This window comes from Manis pentadactyla, chromosome 7, assembly GCF_030020395.1.
Source record: "Manis pentadactyla isolate mManPen7 chromosome 7, mManPen7.hap1, whole genome shotgun sequence".
NCBI lineage: Eukaryota > Metazoa > Chordata > Mammalia > Pholidota > Manidae > Manis > Manis pentadactyla.
Window position 1 is genome coordinate 76,671,925 of NC_080025.1, and position 27,723 is coordinate 76,699,647.

Genomic DNA, 27,723 nt, shown 5'->3' on the forward strand with positions numbered 1-27,723 from the left:
GGCATTCAAGCCTGTGACTCCTCTATTTTCTGCTTTCTTTCCCTTCCCAAAGCAATGAGTTGGGAGAAGGGCAAGGGGTACGAGGCATTGTGTGTGTATGTGGAGGGGCAGATGGAGGATGGGAATGAAGTGTGCCTTCCATGTGTATTTTTAGGCCAGTGGAGGTAATTTTTAGGAGGTAAGTGGCATACTGGTTGATCTCTGGGTTTGAGTTCAACAAACTAAGGAGGGGCTTTTCCTTCCACCATCATCTTATTTAAATCTCTGCATTCATAGTGAAGAAATAATTCATAATTCAGAAAATTCCTAAAGTGATAGAATAGATTTTATTGACTTATAACAAGCTATTACAGGACCAATGGATACTAATTGAAACTCCTTAAATAAATAAATATATGAGTCTGAAAAATGCATATTTAAGACATTGAATAATTGACTCTAGCACATGCCAAGCTGTGTGTGTAGACACATTTCGTGCCCTAAAAAAGGCTGGTAATTCATTTGGGGAGATAAAAGCAAAATCCACGATTAGAGGTAAACTAATAATGTCATCAAAATGCAATGGGAATAGAGAGGGAATAAAGTCATAGAGAGAGAGGAATACATTTATTTGAGCTAATATAGCTTCTTAAATTACTTCTATATCATATGCTTGAGGGCCTTCAATGGAAAATCCTAGGAAGAAGGACACTCTTTCTATGTTCCTACCACTCCTGAGTGGACCTGAATAAACAGATATCACTGGTATTTTTATTTTTTTCTCTGTTCCATATTCCATAGAGATTAGCTTGCCTTCAGCCTGACCAGTTAGACGCCGCAGGTGGTCTCTGACTGCTTTTTTACCCTCCACATCTCCACTCTGCCAGAGGAAATTTGTATTGTGCACTTTACTGAAGTACTGCTCTATACTGGCCTTGTGAACAAAGCTGTTGAGACCCCTCTTCTTCCCCAGATAGAAAAGTGTGCTTGCCTCCTTAGATTTGCACATGCTTCTGTACTGTCTCTTGAAGGATCTATTTAAGGATGCAACATATTTTTCCATTAGCTTGGAATCTTCATCTAGCTCTTGATTTTCTGGCCAGAACAGAAGGCAGGCCAAGAAATAAGGATCTGGATATTGATGATTTAGTCCTAGGACTTGCAGCACTTCTCGGAGCTGCTTTTTTAGCATGCTCAGTGGCTGAATGAACTTGGAGCAGGGTTTTAGACAATTGAGAATAACGTTGGCCAAAATGAAATTTTGTTTGTCCTTTGTCAGCTGTTTATTTGGGTTTTGCTGCAATAAAAAGGAGTATTTGTTCACTATATTTTCCATATTGGTTGCAGCCTCTTTGTGACTTGGATTAAGATATTCCAGGAGTCCAGAAAACCTATCTGCTCTCAAAGCCTGTAGACTCTTCCTGCATTTCTCCTCTTGGATTAATGGACTCTCTGTGCTTTCTAATGGATTCAAATCCAAATGGCAGAAAAATTCTACGTATTTCTTGAAACAACGATTGATTTTCTTGCTTACTACTATCTCCACTGTTTCTTTTTGGATATTCCTCACTTTCAAAAGAACCATATAATCATCAAAAAACTCAAAGCATCTTTTCAAATCTGACTGTAAACTTCGTAAGTAAGATATGAAGTTGTTAAGAGCCAAAAAATAATCGCTTTTTGGATTTGCAGGAATATTCCCCTTTCCAGATAGAAAATCTACCAAAGATGTTTTAGCTAATTTATTTTCTTCATGGAAACAGGGAGTGAGCTGAAGAACCTGAATAGTGTAAAGACCAACTTCTATTTCACCAAAGAAACCAGCTGTGTTATACATGCCGTATTTTCTTTGGGACTTCTGTGGTGACCAGCTCTCTATTTCATAGCCTTTCCTGTAGGTTTGCTCTTGGGATGTTTTGAAAGCTCTCGAGGCATTTTCAGCGGCTTCTAGCATACATATTAGATCATTAACAGTAATATCCTTGCAGTTTCTGTTTTCATCCAACCACCATTTGATTTTACTTTTGTAGACTTGGCCAAGTGTATCTGAAATATAGGAATTTTTAGGCGCTTTCTTTTTGGCCTCATTTGCCCATTCCAGAGCAGTGTTAAAATTCTTCTCTTTAATGTAGAAATATCTTGCTAAGGCCTGACAAATGAATGCATTTTGTGGGAATCGGACATTTCCTGCAGTCAAGACCTCTTCAATTTCTTCATTCTGTAAAGCTTCAATTAATGGGGAAAACAAAGTGTCTATTTCATCTCCATACTCCTTGCGCTGTCTTGTAAGCAGAAGAGTTTGCACATCCTGTTCAAATTTTTCTCTCCCTATTCCAGAAATGTAGAATAAATTCTCATGTAATATCTTCAAGGCAATTTGACACTTATCCAAATGATAGCTTTTTTCGAGTTCTTTTAGACAGTAAATGGCGATCAAAGGATGAATGATGCGCACGCCTGTGTATCTCCCATATTCTGTGACTTCTGTGTTTATTAAAAGTGTAGCGTAGGTTCCCATCCTGTCTTCTAGGCTCTCTGGTTCCCAGGGTGTGTTAGTGTAGATGATCCCCAAAAACAGTTCACACTGTGACAATGAAATTGTAGAATCAGTAACGTAAGAGTTGAGTAGAGCAAGGTAAGAAATGAGTTGTGCTCTCTTGCTTTCAACATTATGTCCTTTTAGGATATTCCTGACTACATTTTCTATATACATTGCATCAAAATTGCTTTTCATGATCATGAAGGAATAAAAATTTTCACAGTTCTTGTGTTGCTTTTCAATTTCCTCTAGTTTGGCCCCAAAAGCTCTTTGTTCCTTGGGAGAAAGTTGGTAAGTTAGTGCAATACTGTCTGCTAATTTTGCACTTTCATCAGGATTCTGGGATCTCATGCAGTTTAAGATAATTACTAATGTTTTTTCATATCGCAAACCCCTGTCAGCAAAAATGGAATGAATGGAATTCTGTAGAACGTAGACATTTTCCTGTTCATCAAAATCATCCACAAGGAGAAGTACAGGAATGTAGTCCTGAGGGCTGGTTGCCTTATAGGTAATCAGATTGGTCACTTGTTCTCCAATTTCTGCAAAATCAGTTGCTTTGTTTTTTAACACAGCACATCTGAAGTTCTTCTTTAGGTCCCAGAGAATATTCATAGCCAGTGTAGTACCCCCACAGCCTGGGTGATGATAAATATTGATGATTTTTGCAAACTCTCGTTTGGGTGAGTCTGCCCAGCAGTCTATCAGTCTTCTAAGGGTTTCATAACTGTCCCTTTTGACGAAAGCTGATGAGTAGTTTTCAGAAGAAAAATAGAAGTTCCACCAGGATACTCTGCCACCTCGGTAAAAGTGCTCTTCTTTTAATTTCTTAAATTCTTGAAATTTAATTTCATCTTTCTCTATGTCTGTATCTCTGCACTCATTTTCACAGAGGATTTCCAGTGCGGTCAAGATGTCCTCCTCCTTTTTCTCTAAAATAACTGAAGAAGATCCACAGGAGGGTAAATACCTTCTTGATGACTGAGTCACTGGTTTTAGTTTAAGGATAGTACTGTTTATCAATTCTAAATTTAAAGTGGAAATACTGTGGTTTGATAATTCATCTGCCATTGTCAGTCTTGTTTGTAGTAGATCTTCCCATTGTTGATAAGTCTGTGAGTTTACACAGATACACAATATATTTTCCATTCCTTTGAGAGCTTGGTAGAAAGCACAGAAAGTTTCAATAAGGGGATCTGCTGGGCTTTCCACTGGAGAGAGTAATAGAAACACTACCAGAAACTTCCGTCTCATCATTATATTTTCATCTGTGAAAAATGAAATCAGTTTCCTGACTTCAGAAGCTCTTTCTCTCTGCCATAAATGTGGTTCTAGAGGCTTATGCCTCTCATTTTTCAAGTCTGATCTGCCATTGCAGAAGATCCAGCTGGGCTGCTGATAGAGATTCATACTAGAAATTTTCTCCCTTATGGTAGTTGTCTTTTCTTCATACTGATTTGGAAAGTGAAGGTTTGCTATTCGGCTCTTTTTGTAAGCTTTGACTACCCCCTTGCTTACAGACTCAGGATCAAAGTCCAACACAGCAAACCATTTAATTTCTTTTAGAAAATCTAAGTTCTTTGTTTGATTTGGATGGCACTTATTTGTTACAAGAATGTACCAGTTGTAGTAGGAGTTGTCCAGTGAGTCTCGGTTTCCTATGAGAAGTTTTACCAGTTTTTGTCCTTCACTCTCTGTCTTATTTGCTCTAACCTCATATTCTTTCTCAGCTTCTTTTCTAGATGCTACTAGTGACTTTAAATTTTGTATAAATGCTTTGAAATCTATATCTCGTTGCCTGACATTGGCCAGGATATCCTTAGAGCTAGCCCCGTCTCTCACAAACAGTGAATGATCTTGGTTTGGTTTCCATGATTCACTTTTACAGTTTTGCAACTTAATATAGAAATATTTTTCCTTACATATAGAATGTTTTGGAATGACATCTACTTCAATGACAAATCTGTCCGATGGTGTATTGTTCTGCAGTAGGACATCCACAAATCTTGGCTCACGAACACACTTCTTGGCTTCATTGATCTCGCTTTCTTCAAAGTACTGTTTGATCATTATGTTGAAGTGGTCGATGAAGGCATCCTTACTGGTGACTTTCACACCGATGATTTCTCCATGGGGTTTGTCCAAGACTCCAAAGTGGATGGTGCCATTGGTGCGAGAATTCATACAAGCTGATGCAAATCTGAAGACTTCATTGCTAAATTTCATCCTAATGTCCTTATCTGATGCTGCTTCTGTATTTGTGAGAGCTTTGAACTCATGTACTGGGTCTATGAGATTGAGTGGTCCTGTTTCAGGTTGTAGAATATAATGTTCTATGTAACGTTTGCTCTCATGGAACTTATCAAAAGGATATGGCATACAAGTCAACTGTTCAGTTTTTAGCTTTATTTTGTTTTTGTCTTTAGCTGTTGCTACTTCATTTAGTGCATTTTCTTCCTTAAGAATTGATTCTTGTTCTTTGCTTTCTCTGGTCTCTCCAAGATCATGATCAATATTAGATGACATCGCTTTTTCCTCTTCCCTTTTTGTTTGTTGGGACTTTTTTTGGTGTTCCTTTTTGGAGAGTTTTGTATGATCTAATTGTCCCAAACCCTGATGGTTACTGTCAAGGGCACTATTGTGCAATCTGTCATATGTACGTTTTATCAAAAGTGCTGGGCCCCGTGGTAGCCCCATTTCTATTAGGTCCTTCTCAGTTAATTCCTGCAGGACTAATCCTGTCACTTCTTCATTGAGCAGAATCTGCCCATATTTCTCATCAATCTTCAGGTCTTTGGTTACCCACTGTTTCACGTGCTCTTTGGTCCAGTCTTTGGTCATTTCAGGCAGATTTACTTGCTCACTCATCAAAGCTGGAACTTTCTTCCTTGGAAAAAGTAACAGAATAAGTATTTTAGTATTATACTTTTTTTCATTGATGCCACATATTCAATGTTATATATAATTTCATGTAAACAGCATATATAAAATATTGTTCAAAGCTGACTCTTAAAACTGATTGGTACTTATTTTAACTGTTTACAGTTTCAACTAGTGCCCTCATTTTCTAGGTGATTATAAGTGTTATTATGAAATAAGCAGTAGCTGCTATCTAGGGTGACATACCCCTTTATCCTTATAATAATTTTCCCTTTTAGACTTCACTTGGTGAAAGTTGGATTTTTGTAACTTAAAACCAGACTCTTAAGTAGCACAGAAGTTGGTATAGCTGAATATTGCAAAAAAACCTTAAAATATAAAACTGAGTTAGTGGAAGTGAGTTGTGGGAACAGAAATGCCATTTACAGCTAGGAAGCTGGCCACCTTTGTTACATAATAATGAAGCAAAGGGTTAACTCATCACCTGCAGTCTTTTGGAACTGGAGTTGTTAGACCACCAAGGCTGAGGCTTTGGGGAATGTGGTGGTAAAATGTTAGGATAATTAATTTGGTTGGCAATCTTGCAGCTCTCAGAGGTTTCAAAGATTTAGATGTAGTTCAAACTGGACTGGCCTGCTTGAAATTAAATAAGGAGAATCGTATGAGTTTTAAATTTCATTAAAACCATTTCAGACATGGAAGCAACCTAAGCGTCCATCAGTAGATGAATGGATAAAGAAGATGTGGTACATATACACAATGGAATATTATTCAGCCATAAGAAGAAAACAAATCCTACCATTTGCAACAACATGGATAGAGCTAGAGGGTATTATGCTCAGTGAAATAAGCCAGACAGAGAGAGACAAGTACCAAATGATTTCACTCATTTGTGGAGTATAATAACAAAGCAAAATGGGAGGAACAAAACAGCAGCAGACTCACAGAACCCAAGAAGGAGCTAGTAATTACCAAAGAGAAAGGGTGTGGGGAGGGTGGGTGGGAAGGGAAGGAGAAAGGGATTAAGGGGTATTATGATCAGCACACATAATGCAGGGGGGTCATGGGGATGGCAGTATAGCACACAGAAGACTAGTAGTGACTCTATAACATCTTACTACACAGATGGACAGTGATTGCAATGGGGTATGTGGGAGTGACTTGATAATATGGGTGAATGTAGGAACTACAATATTGCTCCTGTGAAACCTTCATAAGATTTTATAACAATGATACCTTAATAAAAAAGAAATCTAGGGAAATTTTCATATGAAAACAAGAAAGGAAGAAAGAATACAATATAATAATTACAATCTGGATCTGATTAAAGATCCAATAAATAAGATAAAGCAACCACTAAAAAAACACACAAAACATTTCAGCCTAAATTATTGATAGGAGATTAATGAAGGTCCCATAATTATAGATTTTGCTGAATTGCAAGAGCTGAATATCTGGAATGCTCTAGAGTAGGGGTTCCTAACTTCGACTGAATATTAGAAGCACATTCTGAGATTCTGCTTTAATTGGCTGAGGGAGTGGAAGGGGAACTCAGGCACTAGTATGTGTGTCCAGGCTATTCTGTTGTACAGATAAGGCCGAGAGCAGTTCTCAAAATGTAGTCTCCAGATCAGCAAACATCAGCACCGACTGGAAGCTTGCTAGAAATGTAAATTCTCAGGCCCACCAAGTCCTAGTGAATCAGGGTTAAAAAGATCAATAAAGTGATTTAAATAAGGGAAAACAAGAAAGTGAAAATATGATAAGGATAAATAGACTGAAAGCATTAAAGACCAAATGTGGAGGAAGTGGACAGAGTTAAGGGAATAAGAAGCAGTCTACCTGCTGGACCCTCCAAAGGCCCGTCTAGTGGTTCTAAGGAATTTGGGTGTGGTGGTGCTCCAGCAGCCCACAGTACCTGCCTCTGCTCCAGAGCCAGGTACCTGTCTTGCCAAAGTGAATTCCTGGGTAGAGGGAATTACAGATCAGTGGAAGATTCCTTGAACCTGGGAGTCTGGGAGACACATCCCTAATCCCCCTGTCTCCTTGCAGAGGTCTTAAGTATCATCTCAGGGAAAACCAAAGGGAGAGGTTCTGCCTTACCTGTTTACAAGCCCCAAATGGAACCAACAATATAAGCAGTTATTAACAAACATATTCCTACCAAAACATTTTTTGAAGTCACTTTGGAGGAAAGCCTGAATAAAAAAATATGCCTACCATATTATTTTAAACTTTAATCTTAAAATATTTCATAGTTGGATAATTTGCTGACTACTTTTATGCTTTTATGCATTTTAATGTATTTTGAGCCCACTTCTGTAGACAGCTGAAGGGAAGAGACTCTCATACCCTCAGACACTATTCTTGTCATAAGTTTTGGTGGCTCAATAGATGAGAGATGATCCTTCCAATGTATGGCCTTTCACCCTCTTGACTGCCTCTCATTTAAAGATTTTTGACCTCCACCATCTCCACTCTCATCATCACACCATTGGCCTTATCATAACAGTTAGGGGTTGATTGTGACACCCCCTGCCCCAACTCATGTGTGAAAGTCCTAGCCCCAGTACTCTGGAATGTGCCCTTGTTTAGAGATAGCATTGTTGCAGATGTAATTAGTTAACATAAGGTCATTAGAATGGGTGCTATTTCAGCGTGACTGGTGTCTTTATAAGAAGGGGAAATTAGGACACAGAGGCACACACACACAGGGAAGACAGAACATGAAGGTGGAGGCAGAGATGAGCGTGAGGCCTCTACATGCCAAGGAATGCCAGAGAGTGCCAGCAAACACCCAAAGCTGGGGGAAGACAAGGAACACATTCTTCCTCATGGCCCCTAGAAGGAAACTACCCTGCCAGTACCTTGATCTTAAAGACTTGCACCCTCCAGAGCTGTGAGATGATACATTTCTGTTGTTTAAGCCACTCAGCTTCTGGTGCTTTATGACAGCAGCCTTTGCAAACTAAGAGAATCACCAGTAGCTACATGCCTCCCGTCATCTGATATGCAAACATCCCCCTCTCTCGGCCCTTAGACTCACTACCATCAGTGCTCAAACTCACATTTCACCAAGACCTTTAATCCACGGACACTGTTGCTTTCTCACTTGCCCTCACCCCCACCCCACCCCAGGTCAACTTGGTTTGTTTTGTACATTCACTATAGTCACTTGCTTTCTCCTTTCTCCTCTTGTACCACAGTCTGCTACTCTGCCTATGTCAACTCCGTGCAACATGGCTGCACAGAGACCGGCCACACCCTGACTGGTCTCACTTTAAAGTCAAGGCCACTTTTCTCCAGGGGACAGTTAATGCTGCCAGCCTGTGCTCTGTCTCCCTATTTTACTCACTCTCTCCCTGTCCTAAATGACTACCTTTCACTTTCTCCTCTCTCATCAAATCTCCAACACCTCCTCACCATTGCCAATTTCAGCGGTAACCTTATTTCCTATTGAAATTGGGGAAATTGGAGCAATCAGAAAAGCACTTTCCTGAGCCCCTAAAGCCACATCTATCACTGACCTGCTTCTTGACTTTTCTTCTGTTGCTGGGTCCATATATTTTATCCTAGTTTCTGTTCTCTGAAGGGAATGTCCACACTCCAAGGGAGGTGGTCAACATCTCCACTTGGCCACTAGCCGTCCCATCCCTTCTTTCTACTCAGTGAAGTGGCTCTGACAATTTTCTCATCTCTATCTGGCTTCCTCAGACTTCCCTTGGCTACCAAATCTTCCCCGTCCGCACACAAAAGTGTTACTTATTTCATGTTAAGCTAGAATCTCTCAACTTTACTTTTGCCCCATATTTCTACTTTACTTCCCACAAGTTCTGACTATACTTGTTACTTCTGTTTCTCCTTCTTTCATTCCCTTTAAAACTCACTTCATCAGGTTTTGAGCCTTATCATTCCTCTGAAATTATACTTTGCATTGCTAGAGAACAATGATTGACCTGTCAGCAGCATTTGAAACAAGTAATTGTTCTTTTTTTCCTTGAATCATTCTTCTTCCAGGCTTTTGGGACACCAAGTTTCCTAATTTTTCTCTTCCCTTTCTGGCTGGTCCTTCTCAGTTTCCTCTGTCTACCCTTCTTAATTTTCCATTTTTAAATGTTGGAGGGACTTTCAGGCTTAGCCTGGGAAGCCTCATTTCTATCTGTAGTTTCTCCCTGTGGATTCACTCCATCTTTTAAATATAATATGTATGCCCATGAATCCAGATTAATATTATCTGCCTGGCTTCTCCTGTGATCTCCAGGTTCACATATTTACCTGCTTTTACCATAGGTCCACTTGAATGTCTAACAGTACTTCTAAAATTAACATGGCCCAAACTGACCTCTTGGTATTTGACCCTCTTACCCCCAAACTGCTACTCCCATCATCTTATCAGTTAATGGAACTTACCAATTGATCAAGGCAAAAGTTTGGCAGCATCTTTGAGTCAGTCCTTTTGCACACATTTCACATTCACTCTATTAGCAAATAATTTGAGCCCCACCTTCACAGTACACTCAGAATTCCACCATTTCTTACTACTCCTATTGCCACCACCAGGGGCTAAACCAAGATCTCTTTCCTGGATTGTTTTAATAGTATGTCACCCAGTCTCTGACTCTGGCTTTGCCCATACCTCCCACCCATCACTCTATGTTCAACATAGCAACCAATGTGATCCTGTTTAAATGTAAATGTAATCATGTCACTCTTCTCAAGACCCTCCAATGACTTCTCATCTCACTTGGAACAAAAACCAAAACCCCTACTAAGCTCCATGGTATGGCCCCCACTATTCTTTTTTTTTCCCCTGCTTTTTAAAAAATTTTGGTATCATTAATCTACAATTACATGAGCAGCATTATGTTTACTAGACTCCCCCCATCATCAAGTCCCCCCCACATGCCCCATTACAGTCACTGTCCATCAGTGTAGTAAGATGCTATAGAATCACTACTTGTCTTCTCTGTGTTGTACAGCCCTCCCTGTGTCCCCCACCCCTTACATTACATTTGCTAGTAGTAATGCCCCTTTTTTTCTGCTTATCCCTCCCTTCCCACCCATCTTCCGTAGTCCCTTTCCCCTTGGTAGCTGTTAGTCCATTCTTGGGTTCTGTGAGTCTGCTGCTGTTTTGTTCCTTCAGTTTTTTCTTTGTTCTTATACTCCACATATGAGTGAAATCATTTGATACTTGTCTTTTCCCACCTGGCTTATTTCACCAAGCATAATAACCTCTAGCTCCATCCATGTTGTTGCAAATGGTAGGATTTGTTTTCTTCTTATGGCTGAATAATATTCCATTGTGTATATGGACCACATCTTCTTTCTCCATTCATCTACTGATGGATACTCAGGTTGCTTCCATTTCTTGGTTATTATAAATAGTGCTGCAATAAACATAGGGGTGCATATGTCTTTTTCAAACTGGGCTGCTGCATTCTTAGGGTAAATTCCTAGGAGTGGAATTCCTGGGTCAAATAGCATTGCTATTTTGAGTTTTTTGAGGAACCTCCATACTGCTTTCCACAATGGTTGAACTAATTTACATTCCCACCAGCAGTGTAGGAGGGTTCCCCTTTCTCCACATTCTCGCCAACATTTGTTGTTGTTTGTCTTTTGGATGGTGGTGATCCTTACTGGTGTGAGGTGATATCTCATTGTGGGTTTTAATATGCATTTCTCTGATGATTAGCGATGTGGAACATCTTTTCATGTGTCTGTTGGCCATCTGAATTTCTTCTTTGGAGAAGTGTCTGTTCAGATCCAGTGCCCATTTTTTAATTGGATTATTTGTTTTTTGTTTGTTGAGATGCATGAGCTCTTTATATATTTTAGATGTCAACCCTTTATCAGATCTGTCTTTATGAATATATTTTCCCATACTGTAGGATGAGTTTTTGTTCTATTGATGGTGCCCTTTGCTGCACAGAAGCTTTTCAGCTTGATATAGTCCCACTTGTTCATTTTTGCTTTTGTTTCCCTTGCCTGGAGAGATATGTTCATGAAGAAGTTGCTCATGTTTATGTCCAAGAGATTTTTGCCTATGTTTTTTTCTAAGAGTTTTATGATTTCATAACTTACATTCAAGTGTTTGATCCATTTTGAATTTACTTTTATGTATGGGGTTAGACAATGATCCAGTTTCATTCTCTTACATGTAGCTGTCCAGTTTTGCCAGCACCATCTGTTGAAGAGACTGTCATTTCCCCATTGTATGTTCATGGCTCCTTTGTTGTATATTAATTGACCATATATGTTTGGGTTAATGTCTGGACTCTCTATTCTGTTTCACTGGTCTGTGGGTCTGTTCTTGTGCCAGTACCAAATTGTATTGATTACTGTGGCTTTGTAGTAGAGCTTGAAGTTGGGGAGTGTAATCCCCCTGCTTTATTCTTCCTTCTCAAGATTGCTTTGGCTATTCAGGGTCTTTTGTGGTTCCATATGAATTCTAGAACTATTTGTTCCAGTTCATTGAAGAATGCTGTTGGTATCTTGATAGGGATTGCATTGAATCTATAGATTGCTTTAGGCAGGATGGCCATTTTGACCCACTATTCTTTTGACCTCATCATGTCTACTTGCTCCACTCCAGTCGCTGGGGTTGCCTCGCTGTCCTCAAACATGCCAGGCCAACTGCTGCACCAGGTTTCATACTAGCCACTCCCTCTCCCTGGAATGCTCTTCCTCCATATCTACATAGCTGACTCCCTCACTTCCTTCAGCCTTATGTTTAAACTCCATAGGGGCTGGCTTGGCCTCCCTTTCTAAAATTTCAGTCCCTCCTCTTGCCCTTTCCATCACCCTTCCTTCCTTCAGTTTTTCCTTCTAGAATTTACATACTGCATATTTTACTTAGTCATCTTTCTTATTCTTTATCTCAGCAACTAGACTGAAACCTCCAGGACAGCAGACATTTGTGCCTTTTGTTTGATGGTAAATCACTGGCGCCTAATATAAAATAGGTACTCAATAGATATTTGTTGAAGAAATCAAGACGTTAGAGTAGTGGAACACTTGAGCTATGTTTTTGGAAATCCGTGAGTTAGTAATGCCTTTGGAACAAGGGGCTTGGGAAATTCTTTTTTTGCCACCTTCACCTGTCCCAGCCCCCAGCCTCTGGCAACCACCCATCTGTTCTCTGTATCTATGAGTTCAGTTTTTTGTTTTTTGTTTTTTAAGATTCCACATATAAATGAGATCATAAGGTATTTGTTCTCTGATTTATCTGACTTAGCATAATGCCCTCAAGGCCCATCCATGTTGTTGCACATGGCAGGGTTTCTTCTTTCTTATGGTTGAATAATATTTTAGTGTGTGTGTGTGTGTGTGTGTGTGTGTGTGTGTATCACATGTCCTTTATCCATTCATGCATCAGTGGACACTCAGGTTGTTTTCATGTCTTGGCTATTGCAAATGATTCCTATTTTGGCTGGAGTTTTGTATTTAATTCAAGGTGACAATGATTTGGGCAAAAATGTTGAACAATGATTTCACATAACTCCTTGGCCCAATTAGTGTCTTCAACCTTGTTTTTATGTCTAGAATGGGTAATAGTGTTACTCTCATTGTCACTGGGAGAAGTCTTCAACCTGATCTCCTTTATTCTGTTCTGGGAAAATGTTGAGATCCAGAGTTCTTCCTATGAATACTTAATTTCAGTATCCATTCCTTAAACACTTTTAGTTTTTCTTCTTAGTAGCTGATCAGGAAGGATCAAACCATGAGTTTTCAGGGCAAACCCAGGTACCCACACCCATCTCTAGGAGGCTGGGCCTCAGCCTGCAGTTCTTGCCTCCGGGAAAGAATGCTCCTGATCCTGGTCAGAGGCCGCAGCTCAAATCTTTAACTAGATGTAAACTTTTGATATCATCATGAGTTATGTAGGACAGAGTTTGGCAAGCTGCACATGGCTACAGTTTTCTGCACAAGTTAGTTGCTTCAGTTGCTGATCTTCTATCTACATTTTACATCTGTATTCCTGCTTCAGCCCCAGAGCCTTCTGTCTGCAGAATCCATCCTCCCCAAGCTTGCTGGAAGGTTTCTTTCTAAAGAATTCTGCAGTTGACACAAATACATCTAGCGATACATACACGAAAGCAGTGAGATTTCTCCTTCCTTTCAGAGTTATTTGTTAGAAGTAGCTTATGTACACTTGAAAGTATGCTCTTGTTTTAGAATTAGTTTTAAAGATAGCTTTTGAAGAAAGTTGATGGGAGGGGCGGAAGATGGCGGCGTGAGTAGAGCAGCGGAAATCTCCTCCCAAAACCACATATATCTATGAAAATATAACAAAGACAACCCTTCCTAGAATAAAGACCAGAGGACACAGGACAATATCAACACCACATACGCACCTGAGAGAACCCAGCGCCTCGCGAAGGGGGTAAGATACAAGCCCCGGCCCGGCAGGAGCCGAGCGCCCCTCCCCCCAACTCCCAATGGGAGAAGAATAGGCAGAGGAGGAGGGAGACGGAGCCCAGGACTGCCGAACACCCAGCCCCAGCCATCTGGGCCAGAGTGCAGACACAGTACGTGCCCAGGGGGCCCTGGATGCTAGGGAAACAGGGCAGCAAGAACAGTGAGCGGGCACTGGAGGCCTGGTGCCGGAGGACATAAGAAAAGCGAGCAACCAATTTTTTTTTTTTTGCTGTTTTGTTTTGGCGAGCGCTTTTTGGAAGTCTTAAAGGGATAGGGACCCCAATACTAGGGAAACAGGGCATCAAGACCGGTGAGCAGAGGCCTGAGGCTGGCACCGGAGAATAAAGAAAAACGAGCGACCACCTTTTTTTTTTTAATTAAAAAAAATTTTTTTTTTTTTTTTTTTGGTGGTCGTTGTTTTGTTTTGGCAGGTGCTTTTTGGAAGTCTTAAAGGGGCAGGGTGGGACACTTAATCCAGAGGTAGGGAATCCGGGGATCTCTGGGCACCCTAACCCCTGGGCTGCAGGGAGCAGGGAGGCCCCTTACGGAGATAAATAGCCTCCCAGCCGCTCCTGCTCCAATGCGACTCCACCATTTTGGAGTAGCTGCCCGAGCCAGGCCACGCCCACAGCAACAGCGGAGATTAACTCCATAGCAGCTGAGCAGGAAGCAGAAACCCTGTCTGCGGCAGCTGCGCAGCACAAGCCACTAGAGGTCGCTGTTCTCCCAGGAGAGGAGGGCCACAAACCAACAAGAAAGGAAGTTCTTCCAGCCGTCACTCGTCCCAGCTCTGCAAACTATTCCTATCACCATGAAAAGGCAAAGCGACAGGCAGACAAAGATCACAGAGACAACACCAGAGAAGGAGACAGACCTAACCAGTCTTCCTGAAAAAGAATTCAAAATAAGAATCATAAACATGCTGACAGAGATGCAGAGAAATACGCAAGAGAAATGGGATGAAGTCTGGAGGGAGATCACAGATGCCAGAAAGGAGATCGCAGAAATGAAACAAACTCTGGAAGGGTTTATAAGCAGAATGGATAGGATGCAAGAGGCCATTGATGGAATTGAAATCAGAGAACAGGAACGCATAGAAGCTGACATAGAGAGAGACAAAAGGATCTGCAGGAATGAAACAATACTAAGAGAACTGTGTGACCAATCCAAAAGGAACAATATCCGTATTATAGGGGTCCCAGAAGAAGAAGAGAGAGGAAAAGAGATGGAAAGTATCTTAGAAGAAATGATTGCTGAGAACTTCCCCAAACTGTGGGAGGAAATAATCAAACAGACCACGGAAATACACAGAATCCCCAACAGAAAGGATCCAAGAAGGACAACACCAAGACACATAATAATTAAAATGGCAAAGATCAAGGACAAGGAAAGAGTTTAAAGGCAGCTAGAGAGAAAAAGGTCACCTATAAAGGGAAACCCATCAGGCTAACATCAGATTTCTCAACAGAAACCCTACAGGCCAGAAGAGAATGGCATGATATATTTAATACAATGAAACAGAAGGGCCTTGAACCAAGGATACTGTATCCAGCACGACTATCATTCAAATATGACAGTGGGATTAAACAATTCCCAGACAAACAAAAGCTGAGGGAATTTGCTTTTCCACAAACCACCTCTACAGAACATCTTACAGGGACTGCTCTAGATGGGAGCACTCCTAGAAAAAGCACAGCACAAAACACCCAACATATGAAGAATCGAGGAGGAGGAACAAGAAGGGAGAGAAGAAAAGAATCTCCAGACAGTGTATATAACAGCTCAATAAGCGAGCTAAGTTAGGCAGTAAGATACTAAAGAGGCTAACCTTGAACCTTTGGGAACCACGAATTTAAAGCCTGCAATGGCAATAAGTACATATCTTTCAATAGTCACCCTAAATGTTAATGGGTTGAATGCACCAATCAAAAGACACAGAGTAACAGAATGGATAAAAAAGCAAGACCCATCTATAGGCTGCTTACAAGAAACTCACCTCAAACCCAAAGACATGTACAGACTAAAAGTCAAGGGATGGAAAAACATATTTCAAGCAAACAACAGCGAGAAGAAAGCAGGGGTTGCAGTACTAATATCAGACAAAATAGACTTCAAAACAAAGAAAGTAACAAGAGATAAAGAAGGACACTACATAATGATAAAGGGCTCAGTCAAACAAGAGGATATAACCATTCTAAATATATATGCACACAACACAGGAGCACCAGCATATGTGAAACAAATACTAACAGAACTAAAGGGGGATATAGACTGCAATGCATTCATTCTAGGAGACTTCAACACACCACTCACCGCAAAGGATAGATCCACTGGGCAGAAAATAAGTAAGGACACGGAAGCACTGAACAACACAGTAGAGCAGATGGACCTAATAGACATCTATAGAACTCTACATCCAAAAGCAGCGGGATATACATTCTTCTCAAGTGCACATGGAACATTCTCCAGAATAGACCACATACTAGGCCACAAAAAGAGCCTCAGAAAATTCCAAAAGATTGAAATCCTACCAACCAACTTTTCAGACCATTAAGGCATAAAACTAGAAATAAACTGTACAAAGAAAGCAAAGAGGCTCAAAAACACATGGAAGCTTAACAACACGCTCCTAAATAATCAATGGATCAATGACCAAATCAAAATGGAGATCCAGCAATATATGGAAACAAATGACAACAACAACACTAAGCCCCAACTTCTGTGGGACACAGCAAAAGCAGTCTTAAGAGGAAAGTATATAGCAATCCAAGCATATTTAAAAAAGGAAGAGCAATCCCAAATGAATGGTCTAATGTCACAATTATCGAAGTTGGAAAAAGAAGAACACATGAGGCCTAAGGTCAGCAGAAGGAGGGACATAATAAAGATCAGAGAAGAAATAAATAAAATTGAGAAGAATAAAACAATAGCAAAAATCAATGAAACCAAGAGCTGGTTCTTCGAGAAAATAAACAAAATAGATAAACCTCTAGCCAGACTTATTAAGAAGAAAAGAGAGTCAACACAAATCAACAGTATCAGAAACGAGAAAGGAAAAATCACGACGGACCCCACAGAAATACAAAGAATTATTAGAGAATACTATGAAAACCTATATACTAACAAGCTGGGAAACCTAGGAGAAATGGACAACTTCCTAGAAAAATACAACCTTCCAAGATTGACCCAGAAAGAAACAGAAAATCTAAACAGACCAATTACCAGCAACGAAATTGAAGCGGTAATAAAAAAACTACCAAAGAACAAAACCCCCGGGCCAGATGGATTTACCTCGGAATTTTATCAGACATACAGGGAAGACATAATACCCATTCTCCTTAAAGTTTTCCAAAAAATAGAGGAGGAGGGGATACTCCCAAACTCATTCTATGAAGCTAACATCACCCTACTACCAAAACCAGGCAAAGACCCCACCAAAAAAGAAAACTACAGACCAATATCCCTGATGAACGTAGACGCAAAAATACTCAACAAAATATTAGCAAACCGAATTCAAAAATACATCAAAAGGATCATACACCATGACCAAGTGGGATTCATCCCAGGGATGCAAGGATGGTACAACATTCGAAAGTCCATCAACATCATCCACCACATCAACAAAAAGAAAGACAAAAACCACATGATCATCTCCATAGATGCTGAAAAAGCATTTGACAAAGTTCAACATCCATTCATGATAAAAACTCTCAGCAAAATGGGAATAGAGTGCACGTACCTCAATATAATAAAGGCCATCTATGATAAACCCACAGCCAACATTATATTGAACAGCGAGAACCTGAAAGCATTTCCTCTGAGATCGGGAACTAGACAGGGATGCCCACTCTCTCCACTGTTATTTAACATAGTACTGGAGGTCCTAGCCACGGCAATCAGACAAAACAAAGAAATACAAGGAATCCAGATTGGTAAAGAAGAAGTTAAACTGTCACTATTTGCAGGTGACATGATACTGTACATAAAAAACCCTAAAGACTCCACCCCAAAACTACTAGAACTGATATCAGAATACAGCAAAGTTGCAGGATACAAAATCAACACACAGAAATCTGTGGCTTTCCTATATACTAACAATGAACCAACAGAAAGAGACATCAGGAAAACAACTCCATTCACAATTGCATCAAATAAAATAAAATACCTAGGAATAAACCTAACCAAAGAAGTGAAAGACTTATACTCTGAAAACTACAAGTCACTCTTAAGAGAAATTAAAGGGGACACTAACAGATGGAAACTCATCCCATGCTCGTGGCTAGGAAGAATTAATATCGTCAAAATGGCCATCCTACCAAAGCAATATACAGATTTGATTCAATCCCTATGAAACTACCAGCAACATTCTTCAATGAACTGGAACAAATAATTCAAAAATTCATATGGAAACACCAAAGACCCCGAATAGCCAAAGCAATCCTGAGAAAGAAGAATAAAGTAGGGGGGATCTCACTCCCCAACTTCAAGCTCTACTATAAAGCCATAGTAATCAAGACAATTTGGTACTGGCACAAGAGCAGAGCCACAGACCAATGAAACAGACTAGAGAATCCAGACATTAACCCAGACATATATGGTCAATTAATATTTGATAAAGGAGCCATGGACATACAATGGCGAAATGACAGTCTCTTCAACAGGTGGTGCTGGCAAAACTGGACAGCTACATGTAGGAGAATGAAACTGGAACATTGTCTAACCCCATATACAAAAGTAAACTCAAAATGGATCAAAGACCTGAATGTAAGTCATGAAACCATCAAACTCTTGGAAGAAAACATAGGCAAAAACCTCTTAGACATAAACATGAGTGACCTCTTCTTGAACATATCTCCCCGGGCAAGGAAAACAACAGCAAAAATGAGTAAGTGGGACTATATTAAGCTGAAGAGCTTCTGTACAGCAAAAGACACCATCAATAGAACAAAAAGGATCCCTACAGTATGGGAGAATACATTTGAAAATGACACATCCGATAAAGGCTTGACGTCCAGAATATATAAAGAGCTCACATGCCTCAACAAACAAAAAACAAATAACCTAATTAAAAAATGGGCAGAGGAACTGAACAGACAGTTCTCCAAAAAAGAAATACAGATGGCCAACAGACACATGAAAAGATGCTCCACATCGCTAATTATCAGAGAAATGCAAATTAAAACTACAATGAGGTATCACCTCACACCAGTAAGGATGGCTGCCATCCAAAAGACAAACAACAACAAATGTTGGCGAGGCTGTGGAGAAAGGGGAACCCTCCTACACTGCTGGTGGGAATGTAAGTTAGTTCAACCATTATGGAAAGCAGTATGGAGGTACATCAAAATGCTCAAAACAGACTTACCATTTGACCCAGGAATTCCACTCCTAGGAATTTACCCTAAGAACGCAGCAATCAAGTTTGAGAAAGACAGATGCACCCCTATGTTTATTGCAGCACTATTTACAATAGCCAAGAATTGGAAGCAACCTAAATGTCCATCGATAGATGAATGGATAAAGAAGATGTGGTACATATACACAATGGTATACTGTTCAGCCATAAGAAAAGGGCAAATCCAATCATTTGCAGCAACATGGATGGAGCTGGAGGGTATTATGCTCAGTGAAACAAGCCAAGCGGAGAAAGAGAAATACCAAATGATTTCACTTATCTGTGGAGTATAGGAACAAAGGAAAAACTGAAGGAACAAAACAGCAGCAGAATCACAGATATCAAGAATGGACTAACAGGTACCAAAGGGAAAGGGGCTGGGGAGGATGGGTGGGTGGGGAGGGATAAGGGGGGGGAGAAGTGGGGGGGTATTAAGATTAACATGCATGGGGGAGTAGGAGAAAAGGGAGGGCTGTACAACACAGAGAAGGCATGTAGTGATTCTACAACATTTTGCTATGCTGATGGGCAGTGACTGTAAAGGGGTTTATGGGGGAGACCTGGTATAGGGGAGAGCCTAGTAAACATAATATTTGTCATGTAAGTGTAGATTAGTGATACCAAAAACAAAACAAAACAAAACAAAACAAAACAAAACAAAAAGGGCAGTCCCTGTGTGGTAACCTCCAATGAGTTCTACACAAGGGTATAAAGGGCATATAAAAGTGTAGGCAAAGGGTCTGTTTGCATTTATACAGAAGATCAAAGCCTAATTGGGCTACCCTGAAAATGAACTAAGATACGATATGAAAGAGAACTTCCAACATCAGCACTCTCTGGAAGACTCATGCCAGAAATGATCATCAAAAAACCCCAACAAAGATCCATGCACTGCTACAGCTGTAGATGCACTCATCCCACCAACTCCTGGACTTGCCACGGGAATGAAGGAGATATCTAAGCTGGCCTGTGCATACAGTAAAACAACAAATTTGACTGGATCTATACTGTTGGAACTCTACCAAGAATTAGGAGAAGTGCAAATTGTAGCGCTCCAAAATCTTACAACTACAGACTATTTACTGTTAAAAGAACATAAGGGATGTGAACATTCCCCAGGAATGGGTTGTTTTAATTTGTCTGATTTACAATATCCACCATATCATAGATAAGTTTTCACAAATGCCTAAGGTGCCTAACTGGTTCTCTTGGTTTCACTGGAGATGGCTGGTAATTACAGATATGCTTTGGTTATGTAACTATACTCCTATTATGTTAATGTGTGTGCGCAATTTAAGTGGTAGCTTAAAACCTATACATGCTGAAGTTACTCTACAAGAAGATATGTCAAAGAAATAATCAATCTTTCCATGTTTTCTTCTGCCTGCTACTTCTATAGCTTTTCTTCTTCTTTCCTAATTACAACCCTTAAATAGAATTCGTGCCTCATATCAAATTTACTGAGTATCATAATTCTTCCAAGTGGTAAAGATACCTCAAGACAAATGCTGGGCATAGAAGCTACAGGGCATAAATATGCAAAGAAATAGAAAGCTAACCATTTCAAACAATAAGGCTTCTCTCTCACTTACCAACTCTACATTTCCTTGTATGGCCCCGGAAGATGACTGGTTAGCCAGAGACGGGTAAGATTCCTCAAGGGAGGAACAACCTAAGACAGGCACAGTCGCAGGGGGGTCATCAGGTGAGAAATTGGGGATCAACAGAGGTGAGGCTTAGAACCTCACCCCCCCATTCTGAGAGAAATCTTCTGCATATGTGGATGTTTTATTGCCCTTGTCTAGCTTGGATTAACACATAGTCTACAGGCACACACCTGATCATCTACATTTGCTCTCTTACAACACTAAACTATGCTTTCTACTTTTATCTTGCATCTACCTACCACTTCAGCATTTTATTAAAAATAATAATAATAAAGAGAGAAATGTGGTATCCACATATAAATCAAGTATAAAAACCAAATGAGTATTCATATTTGAACTGACTGTTTATAGTTCATAATGCATGAGCAAAACCAAAAGTTTCTGTGATGACTGCCCTTGTACTGTTCACTATGTAACTTATTCATTATGTAAGAATTTGTTCTCCATGTAAGAACTTGTTTGTTATGTCTCAGCAGATTGGAGACTGACGAAAATTAGGCTTGGGGTGGATTAATGATTGTGCATTGAGCATTGACTCCCCTATACAGAATTTTATTGTCGTTAACAACCATTTGATCAATAAATATGAGAGATGCCCTCACAAAAAAAAAAAAGGACAGACTTCCAATAGTAAAATAAATAAGTAACCGGGATGTAATGTATAGCATAAGGAATATAGTCAAGATATTGTAACAGCTTGGTAGGGTGATAGCTGGAACCTAGAATTATGTATATAAATGTTTTATCACTGTGTTGTACACTTGAAACTAATGTAATGTAATACTGTGCGTCAACTACCCTTCAATAAAAAATAATTATCTAAAAAAAATATATATATATATATAAATAAAAATAAAAAAATTAAAAAAAAAAAAGAAAGTTGATGAGCCATATATTTTTAATGGTTAGAAAACTTACCAGAACTTTTCTGAAAACTTCCACTTTTTATATCGGCAAGTTGAATTAAGTCTTCCTGAGAGTCTTTGATCTCAAGCTGTTAGATTAATTGCCTTTTCTTGAGAATTTGCAAGTCACCTCCAGGAAACACCTATGAGGAAATAGAGAGGTGAACAGAATAGACCTGATCCTTTTCCAGTTTTGCCTTAGGATACACTTGTTGAGAATCTGTTACATAAAAAAAAAAAAAAAATTATATAACAAATGAAAATGCAGTTGCTTGGACTGTTGCTTAGAAACTGTTTATGGGACAGATTCCACACCTCGCCCCCCAACCCTGCCCCCAACTTTCAACTATGAAAAATTTCAAACATATAGCAGATTTGAATAAATAGTTAAAGGAACATCCTTCACCTAGATGGGATCTCTTCCTATATTTTACATATTTTTAATGAAATAAATGAACATCCAAAAATACAGTGCAGGCAAACTTTTTCTTTCTTTTCTCCCACATTTCACTTTCAATAAGAGCAAATCCTATAGGGTGTGTCTTGAAAACATGTCCGGCATCTGACCCCCCAGCCACCACCTCTGCCACTACCACCTGGTCGGGGCCCTCATCTCTCTCTTGGATTACAGGGGTACTTTCCCTCTTGCTATCATTCATCCCTTTGGGGACTTTTCAGAACAGCAGCCAGAGTGAACCTGCTCAAGTGTAAATAAATAATATGCCAATATTCTGTGCAGTCCCTCCAAGGGTTTTCTGGTTGCCTTAGAGAGAAACCTGAGCTCCTCATTATGAGCTGCAAGGCCTCCAGTGACCTGCCACCCTGTTACCTCTCTGATATTACATCTTCCTTTTATTTCTCCCTCTAAATCTGGGCTGCCTGACTTCCCTGTTGCTCCCTGGGGGAAGCTGCTGGCTCCGTGCTTGTTTCTTCTCCCTGGAATGTTCTTGGATACCTGGCAGAGCTCCCTCCCTCACTGCCCTCGGCCCTGTTATCAAACGCCACCTTCTCACTGAGGCACTGCTTGACTTGCCTACTGAAAATTACTCCATCGCCCAACATTTCCTAGTCCTCTGACTATTTTTTTTTAATCTACTTAGGACTTACCACAATCAAATATTCCATATATTTCTACTTGTTTGTCTTGTTTCTTTTCTCTTCTACCCATTATTCTGTGTGCTTCATGAGGACAAGGATTCTGTACATTTTGTTCACTCTAAGGCCTAGTACATAGTAGCTTCTAAATAACATGTTTTCTCAGTCGTTTAAAATAATGGATTTTTGGAAACCCTGGTATTAGTACAGTCTGTGGGTCAAAGAACAATTTGCTCATTTTGCTCAGGCAATTATTTCACTTGACTTGAATCCTAGAGAGAAATCTGGGAAAATCTATCTATCTACTGTGCCACTAGTTCAGCCAGAACTAACTCTAGCTTCCATCACCTGGTCACAAAGAATGAAAAAAAAGTGTTATCAAGAGGAAAGGAAAATTAATAAATATCTTTCTGCCTCCAGTACTTCTAGGTACCTCGATTTCATAATATCCTATAATAGTTTTCTATGTGTCACTTAGGGTCCCCAAATGGGGTGCTTTCTCAATCTGGGTTTTCCTCAGGGGACTTTCCGTTCTACTTTGGGTCCTCAATGCCCGACCCTCCAGCTTCATCTGCAGCTGCTGCTCTGGAAACTGATCTGTGAGGTGCTTACCGCTGTCCACAGACACACTCTGCTCGGGCTTCACGCAATACCTTCTCTTAACCAGAATCCTCTTTTAGTAATTTCACCACCCACCCTCTCTCTGAATCTCCTAAAAATTGAGAGGACAGATTCTAGATTTTCTCTTTTGTTTTAGCCAGTGGTTTTAGCCATTCTAATGAGGCCCAGCATTCTAACACATCAGGAATTTCCTTCTGCAGTCCACACCATCCTCCAGAGCTCTGGCCTCTATGCAGCCAGGGGCGCACTGTGTACTGTGTCTAGTGTAGGGGAGACTGCAAGGGGAATGCTGTGTTACCTAACAGGCGACAGCTTCTCTCACTTTCTTTTGCTCAGGTTCTGCTAATAGATATCAGGGAGATAAAAGTATTCTTCTCAAATAAGGTCACTGACAATTATTCCCCAAATCTGGAGACTTTTCTTCTGTAAAATGGAAAAATTGACAATAATTTGTCTTAGTACAATATACTAAATTCTTCAATAATATCCTTGGACCAAAGGGAAAGGGTTTGGGAGGGTGGTTCAGGAGGGAGGGGAAGGGGATTAAGAGGTATTATAATTAGCACTCACAATATTGTTGGGTCACGGGGAAGGCAGTATAGCACGGAGAAGACAAGTAGTGACTCTACAGCATCTTACAACGCTGATGGACAGTGACTGCAGTGGGGTGAGGGGTTCTTGGTAATATGGGTGACTGCTGAAACCACAATGGTGCTCATGTGAAACCTTCATAAGATTGTATGTCAGTGATACCTTAATTTAAAAAAAGCTAAAAAAAAATAATATCCTTGGACCTACTATAATTTTTAAGTTTCCCCACCTCCCTCTCCCCTCATTGTGGCAGTGGTGAACATATGATTATTTGAGCCTATTATATTCAGTAACGCTTTTAAAATGGTTTACACCTTGTCGCTTTTCAGAGCATCTGCATACATGCTGGTGGATCTAAGTAAAGATCACAATAATGGCATGGAGAAATTCTAAGAATGCTCTGACGTAACTCTTGGCTTCCTAGGGGCCCTCATCTTCCTGTTTTGAAACAATTGTGAACACAAATCTTTTGATTAGTAGGAATATTAATTATTGTTAAATTAATTATTGCTACAGGATGCCTCTCGAATGACTACTTCAGTTTCCTCTCTAAATATTGAAGATATTCAAGCATTTTCTCTATTTAGGTGCTTGTCAGTACCAGATCAGCAGAGCGTTTAGAGACAAGCGCTGATGCTCACGGCTCTTATGTCTGGGGGTTCTTGGCAGCACTCCAGATACGCCTTTGCCTGAGGCGTTCTGCTCACAGCAGAGGGGGAAAGGCACTTAAAAATCCTGGCTCCAGACCGGGAGAGCCACACACACGCAATTTGATAAAAGGAAACCACACTCAAGCAAGTTCAGTTTCATTTCCTGACGTTAAGTTTCCATTTCAGATTTTAACCGGACTGCTGTATGAGGTGAATGTGAAGGAAACACATAGAAAAATAGCCTCTGGAGGGGGTTATCTTTAATTAAACGTAACTCCTAATAACATCTGAAGTTATATAAAACAGAATTTTGCATAATTGCGCATGACCACAGATTCCTCTACAATCTTTTATGCTTAAATTCCTGAACTTCTTTGCACTGTTTCTCTATGATCTCCCCAAGCCCTATGACCAGAAACATCCCTGTGACTCTTAAGCACACTCAACTCGTTTCTTTTTAGAAAGACTACTTGCAGTTAGCTTCAGTCAAAACTATTAATATATGTCCTCAACCCATCGATATTTCTAACTACTTTCAGTATTTTTTATAAGCATTGGTTTCTGTACAAACACATGTATTTATATAAAAAGTAAAGCTGGAGTTTTAAAAAATGGCTGTCCCCTCAAAGGCATATAAAAATAAAGTTTTATGATTCAGTAACTTACCAGGATTTTCGTGAAGCATCCTCTCAGAAACTTGAAACAGTTGATTTTAACCTTTGCTTCTTACTCTGATGGTTAGGACACATATGATTGTAAGGATCCTTTTAAAAAACTAAGCCATTAAGTTGTGAAGTTATCACAGAGTGATGACACTGACTCTGACTGTTTCTGAGGGTGTATGAGATCGGCAGAGCAGGAGCAGAAGGAGGAAGTGGAAATGCACTTTCAGTTTTGCTTAAGAATGTAGTTCCTCAGATTTAGGAGGATGTAAAATATTAACATCACAGGAAATTACAGAAAATTTGAACCATTGCTTAGAAACTGTTCACTAGACAAATTTTTAGAGTTAGGTGTTTAGAAATTGGGGTGGGGAGGTAGGGAAGTTGTGGGAGAACCTACAGAAAAAAATAAAATAGGAATACCTGGAAGAACATTAAAATCTCATTGTGATCTAAGTGCCTGTTAGGGGCTGAGCTGTGCTTTACCACAATTCATATGTTGAATGTTGAAGGTCCAATCTTCAGTACCCCAGAATGTGACTATATTTGGAGAAAGGGTCTTTAAAGATATAATTAAGTTAAAATGAGGTCTTACGGGTGGGTCCTTAATCCAATCTGACTGGTGTCCTTATAAGAAGAGATTAGGACGCAGACATATGCACAGAAAAGACTATGTGAAGACATAGGGAAAAGAGGGCCATCTATAAGTCAAGGAGAGAGGCCTCAGAGGAAACCAACCCTGACAAAACCTTGATCTCATATTTTAGTTTCCAGAATTATGAGGAAATAAACTTCAGATTTTTAAGCCACCAAATCTTTGGTAGTTTTTTATGGCAGCCCTAGCTACTAATATTTCTGTGTGCTGGGTCACCATTTTTTCATTATCTTTTGAAAATTAAAACATTATTTTTTTTAGTATGAATATAGTAAAAGTTCATTTTTCAAGCTTAAAAGGTACAGAATATACAAAGGAGGGAAAAAAAGTTTTATCCAAATACAATCTCTATTTTCTATTGTTTACCTCCTTTAATTATTTTCTATACATACCTTTAAAAGATATAGATTTGATATTGTAAAATTTTACCAGGCCTTGGAGCATATAACTTCAAATTAGCAATGTACACTGCCCATAATCCATAGTTCTTTATTAAGCTTCATCTTCATCTTCCTCTCACAATAGACACTGTTGCATTGATTCTCCACTTTCCAGCCTCTCATAATTTGACCACCATCACCCTCACTTAACGACATTCCTTCCTTCCTAATGGACAAAACTGAAGACATCCAATGTGCTTTGCCATGTGCCCCATTCTCCAGATTCTCAAAGCCATGTGTACCTCTAAATCTTCTGTGTACCCAGCGAAGCAGTGGTTCTCAACCCAGACTTCTCATTAACATCGTCTGAGGAGCTTTCAAAGAAGCAGATGCCAGGACTGTTATTGGGCAATCATATATCTCTAGAGATAAGGCCAAGAATCAGTGATTTTTAAAAGTCCCCTAAGCAGTTCTAATATATAGCCAGGGTGAGAGCATCTGGAATAAAATGAATGAACTCTTCTTCCCCTCTCCTTCCCTTCCCTTCTCTTCCTTTCTCTTCCATTTGTAAACAATCCAGTCCTAAAATCATTATATGTGCAGGGAAAGGTAGGTGTCTCTGGTGAGAGAGTGGGGAGTCAGGCTGGCCCAGAGTGGGATGTCAGGGCCTAGAAAGGTGGCTCTTCAGAGGGGTACCCCAGGGGTGGGAGTCAGAGCCCAGACAGTGTCGAGAGAGTTTCTGCCTGCAAGGGGACATAGCTTGGGGAGTCAGAGCCTGAAGGGGGTAACGGTGGTGTACACGTATGGGGATGGCACAGTGCGGGGTGTCAGAGCTCAAGCACAGTAAGCAAGGTGTCTAAATGAAAGGCTGGGCCTAGAGTGGCATAAGAGCCCAACCAGGCTAAGAAAGTGTCCCTGTGGGAGAGTTTTAGCCTGAAATGAAGAGTGTCAAAGCAAAATTTGCATTGGACAAAGTTACACAGGCAAGAAAGACTTTATTCAAGATTATGGCAATAAGGAGGAGAGAGACTGAACTCATCTCTACTGAAGCAAAAAGTGAGAAGGTTTAAGCCCTGGGGTGTGCTAGTGGAAAAATAGTGGGGGTTAGGGGGCAGGCTGGTCCACTGTATGTGTCAAACATATTGGGTAACTCCTGAGTTTGCACATGTTTTTGTTTGTGATTAGGCCATCTGTGTTTGCTAGTTGACACCCATCTAAATTAGGGTCCACCCTCCCACAGAGACTGGGAGATAGGGGTGCCATCCCTTACATTTCAAAGACTGAGA

At 40.1% G+C, this 27,723-nt stretch overlaps 2 protein-coding genes across 4 annotated transcripts in view; both read right to left on the bottom strand.

Moving 5' to 3' along the window:
- LOC118909104 (sterile alpha motif domain-containing protein 9) overlaps positions 1-21,926 on the bottom strand; it is a 41,649-nt gene extending 19,723 nt beyond the window's left edge. Inside the window, 1 exon segment of the mRNA XM_057504520.1 lies at positions 21,797-21,926. The gene's annotated coding sequence lies outside the window, so the exon portion shown is untranslated.
- Positions 588-25,496, bottom strand: SAMD9L (sterile alpha motif domain containing 9 like). 3 transcript variants are annotated; one of them, XM_036879230.2, is made up of 2 exons: positions 25,407-25,496; positions 588-5,401 (listed from the first exon to the last, which is right to left on the bottom strand). In XM_036879230.2, the coding sequence occupies exon 2, from the start codon at positions 5,384-5,386 to the stop codon at positions 629-631; it is 4,758 nt and encodes a 1,585-aa protein (XP_036735125.2). In that variant the 5' UTR covers positions 5,387-5,401; positions 25,407-25,496; the 3' UTR covers positions 588-628. The 3 variants fall into 3 exon arrangements, with proteins under 3 accessions (XP_036735125.2, XP_036735126.1, XP_036735127.1); XM_036879231.2 differs by lacking the exon at positions 25,407-25,496 and adding an exon at positions 21,797-21,926 and having other exon boundaries at positions 588-5,405; XM_036879232.2 differs by lacking the exon at positions 25,407-25,496 and adding an exon at positions 21,797-21,924.
- Between the last annotated feature and the right edge of the window lie 2,227 nt (positions 25,497-27,723).

Excerpts from the sequence above, each read along its gene's own strand:
- SAMD9L (XM_036879230.2), bottom strand. The coding sequence starts at position 5,386 with ATGAGTGAGCAAGTAAATCTGCCTGAAATGACCAAAGACTGGACCAAA.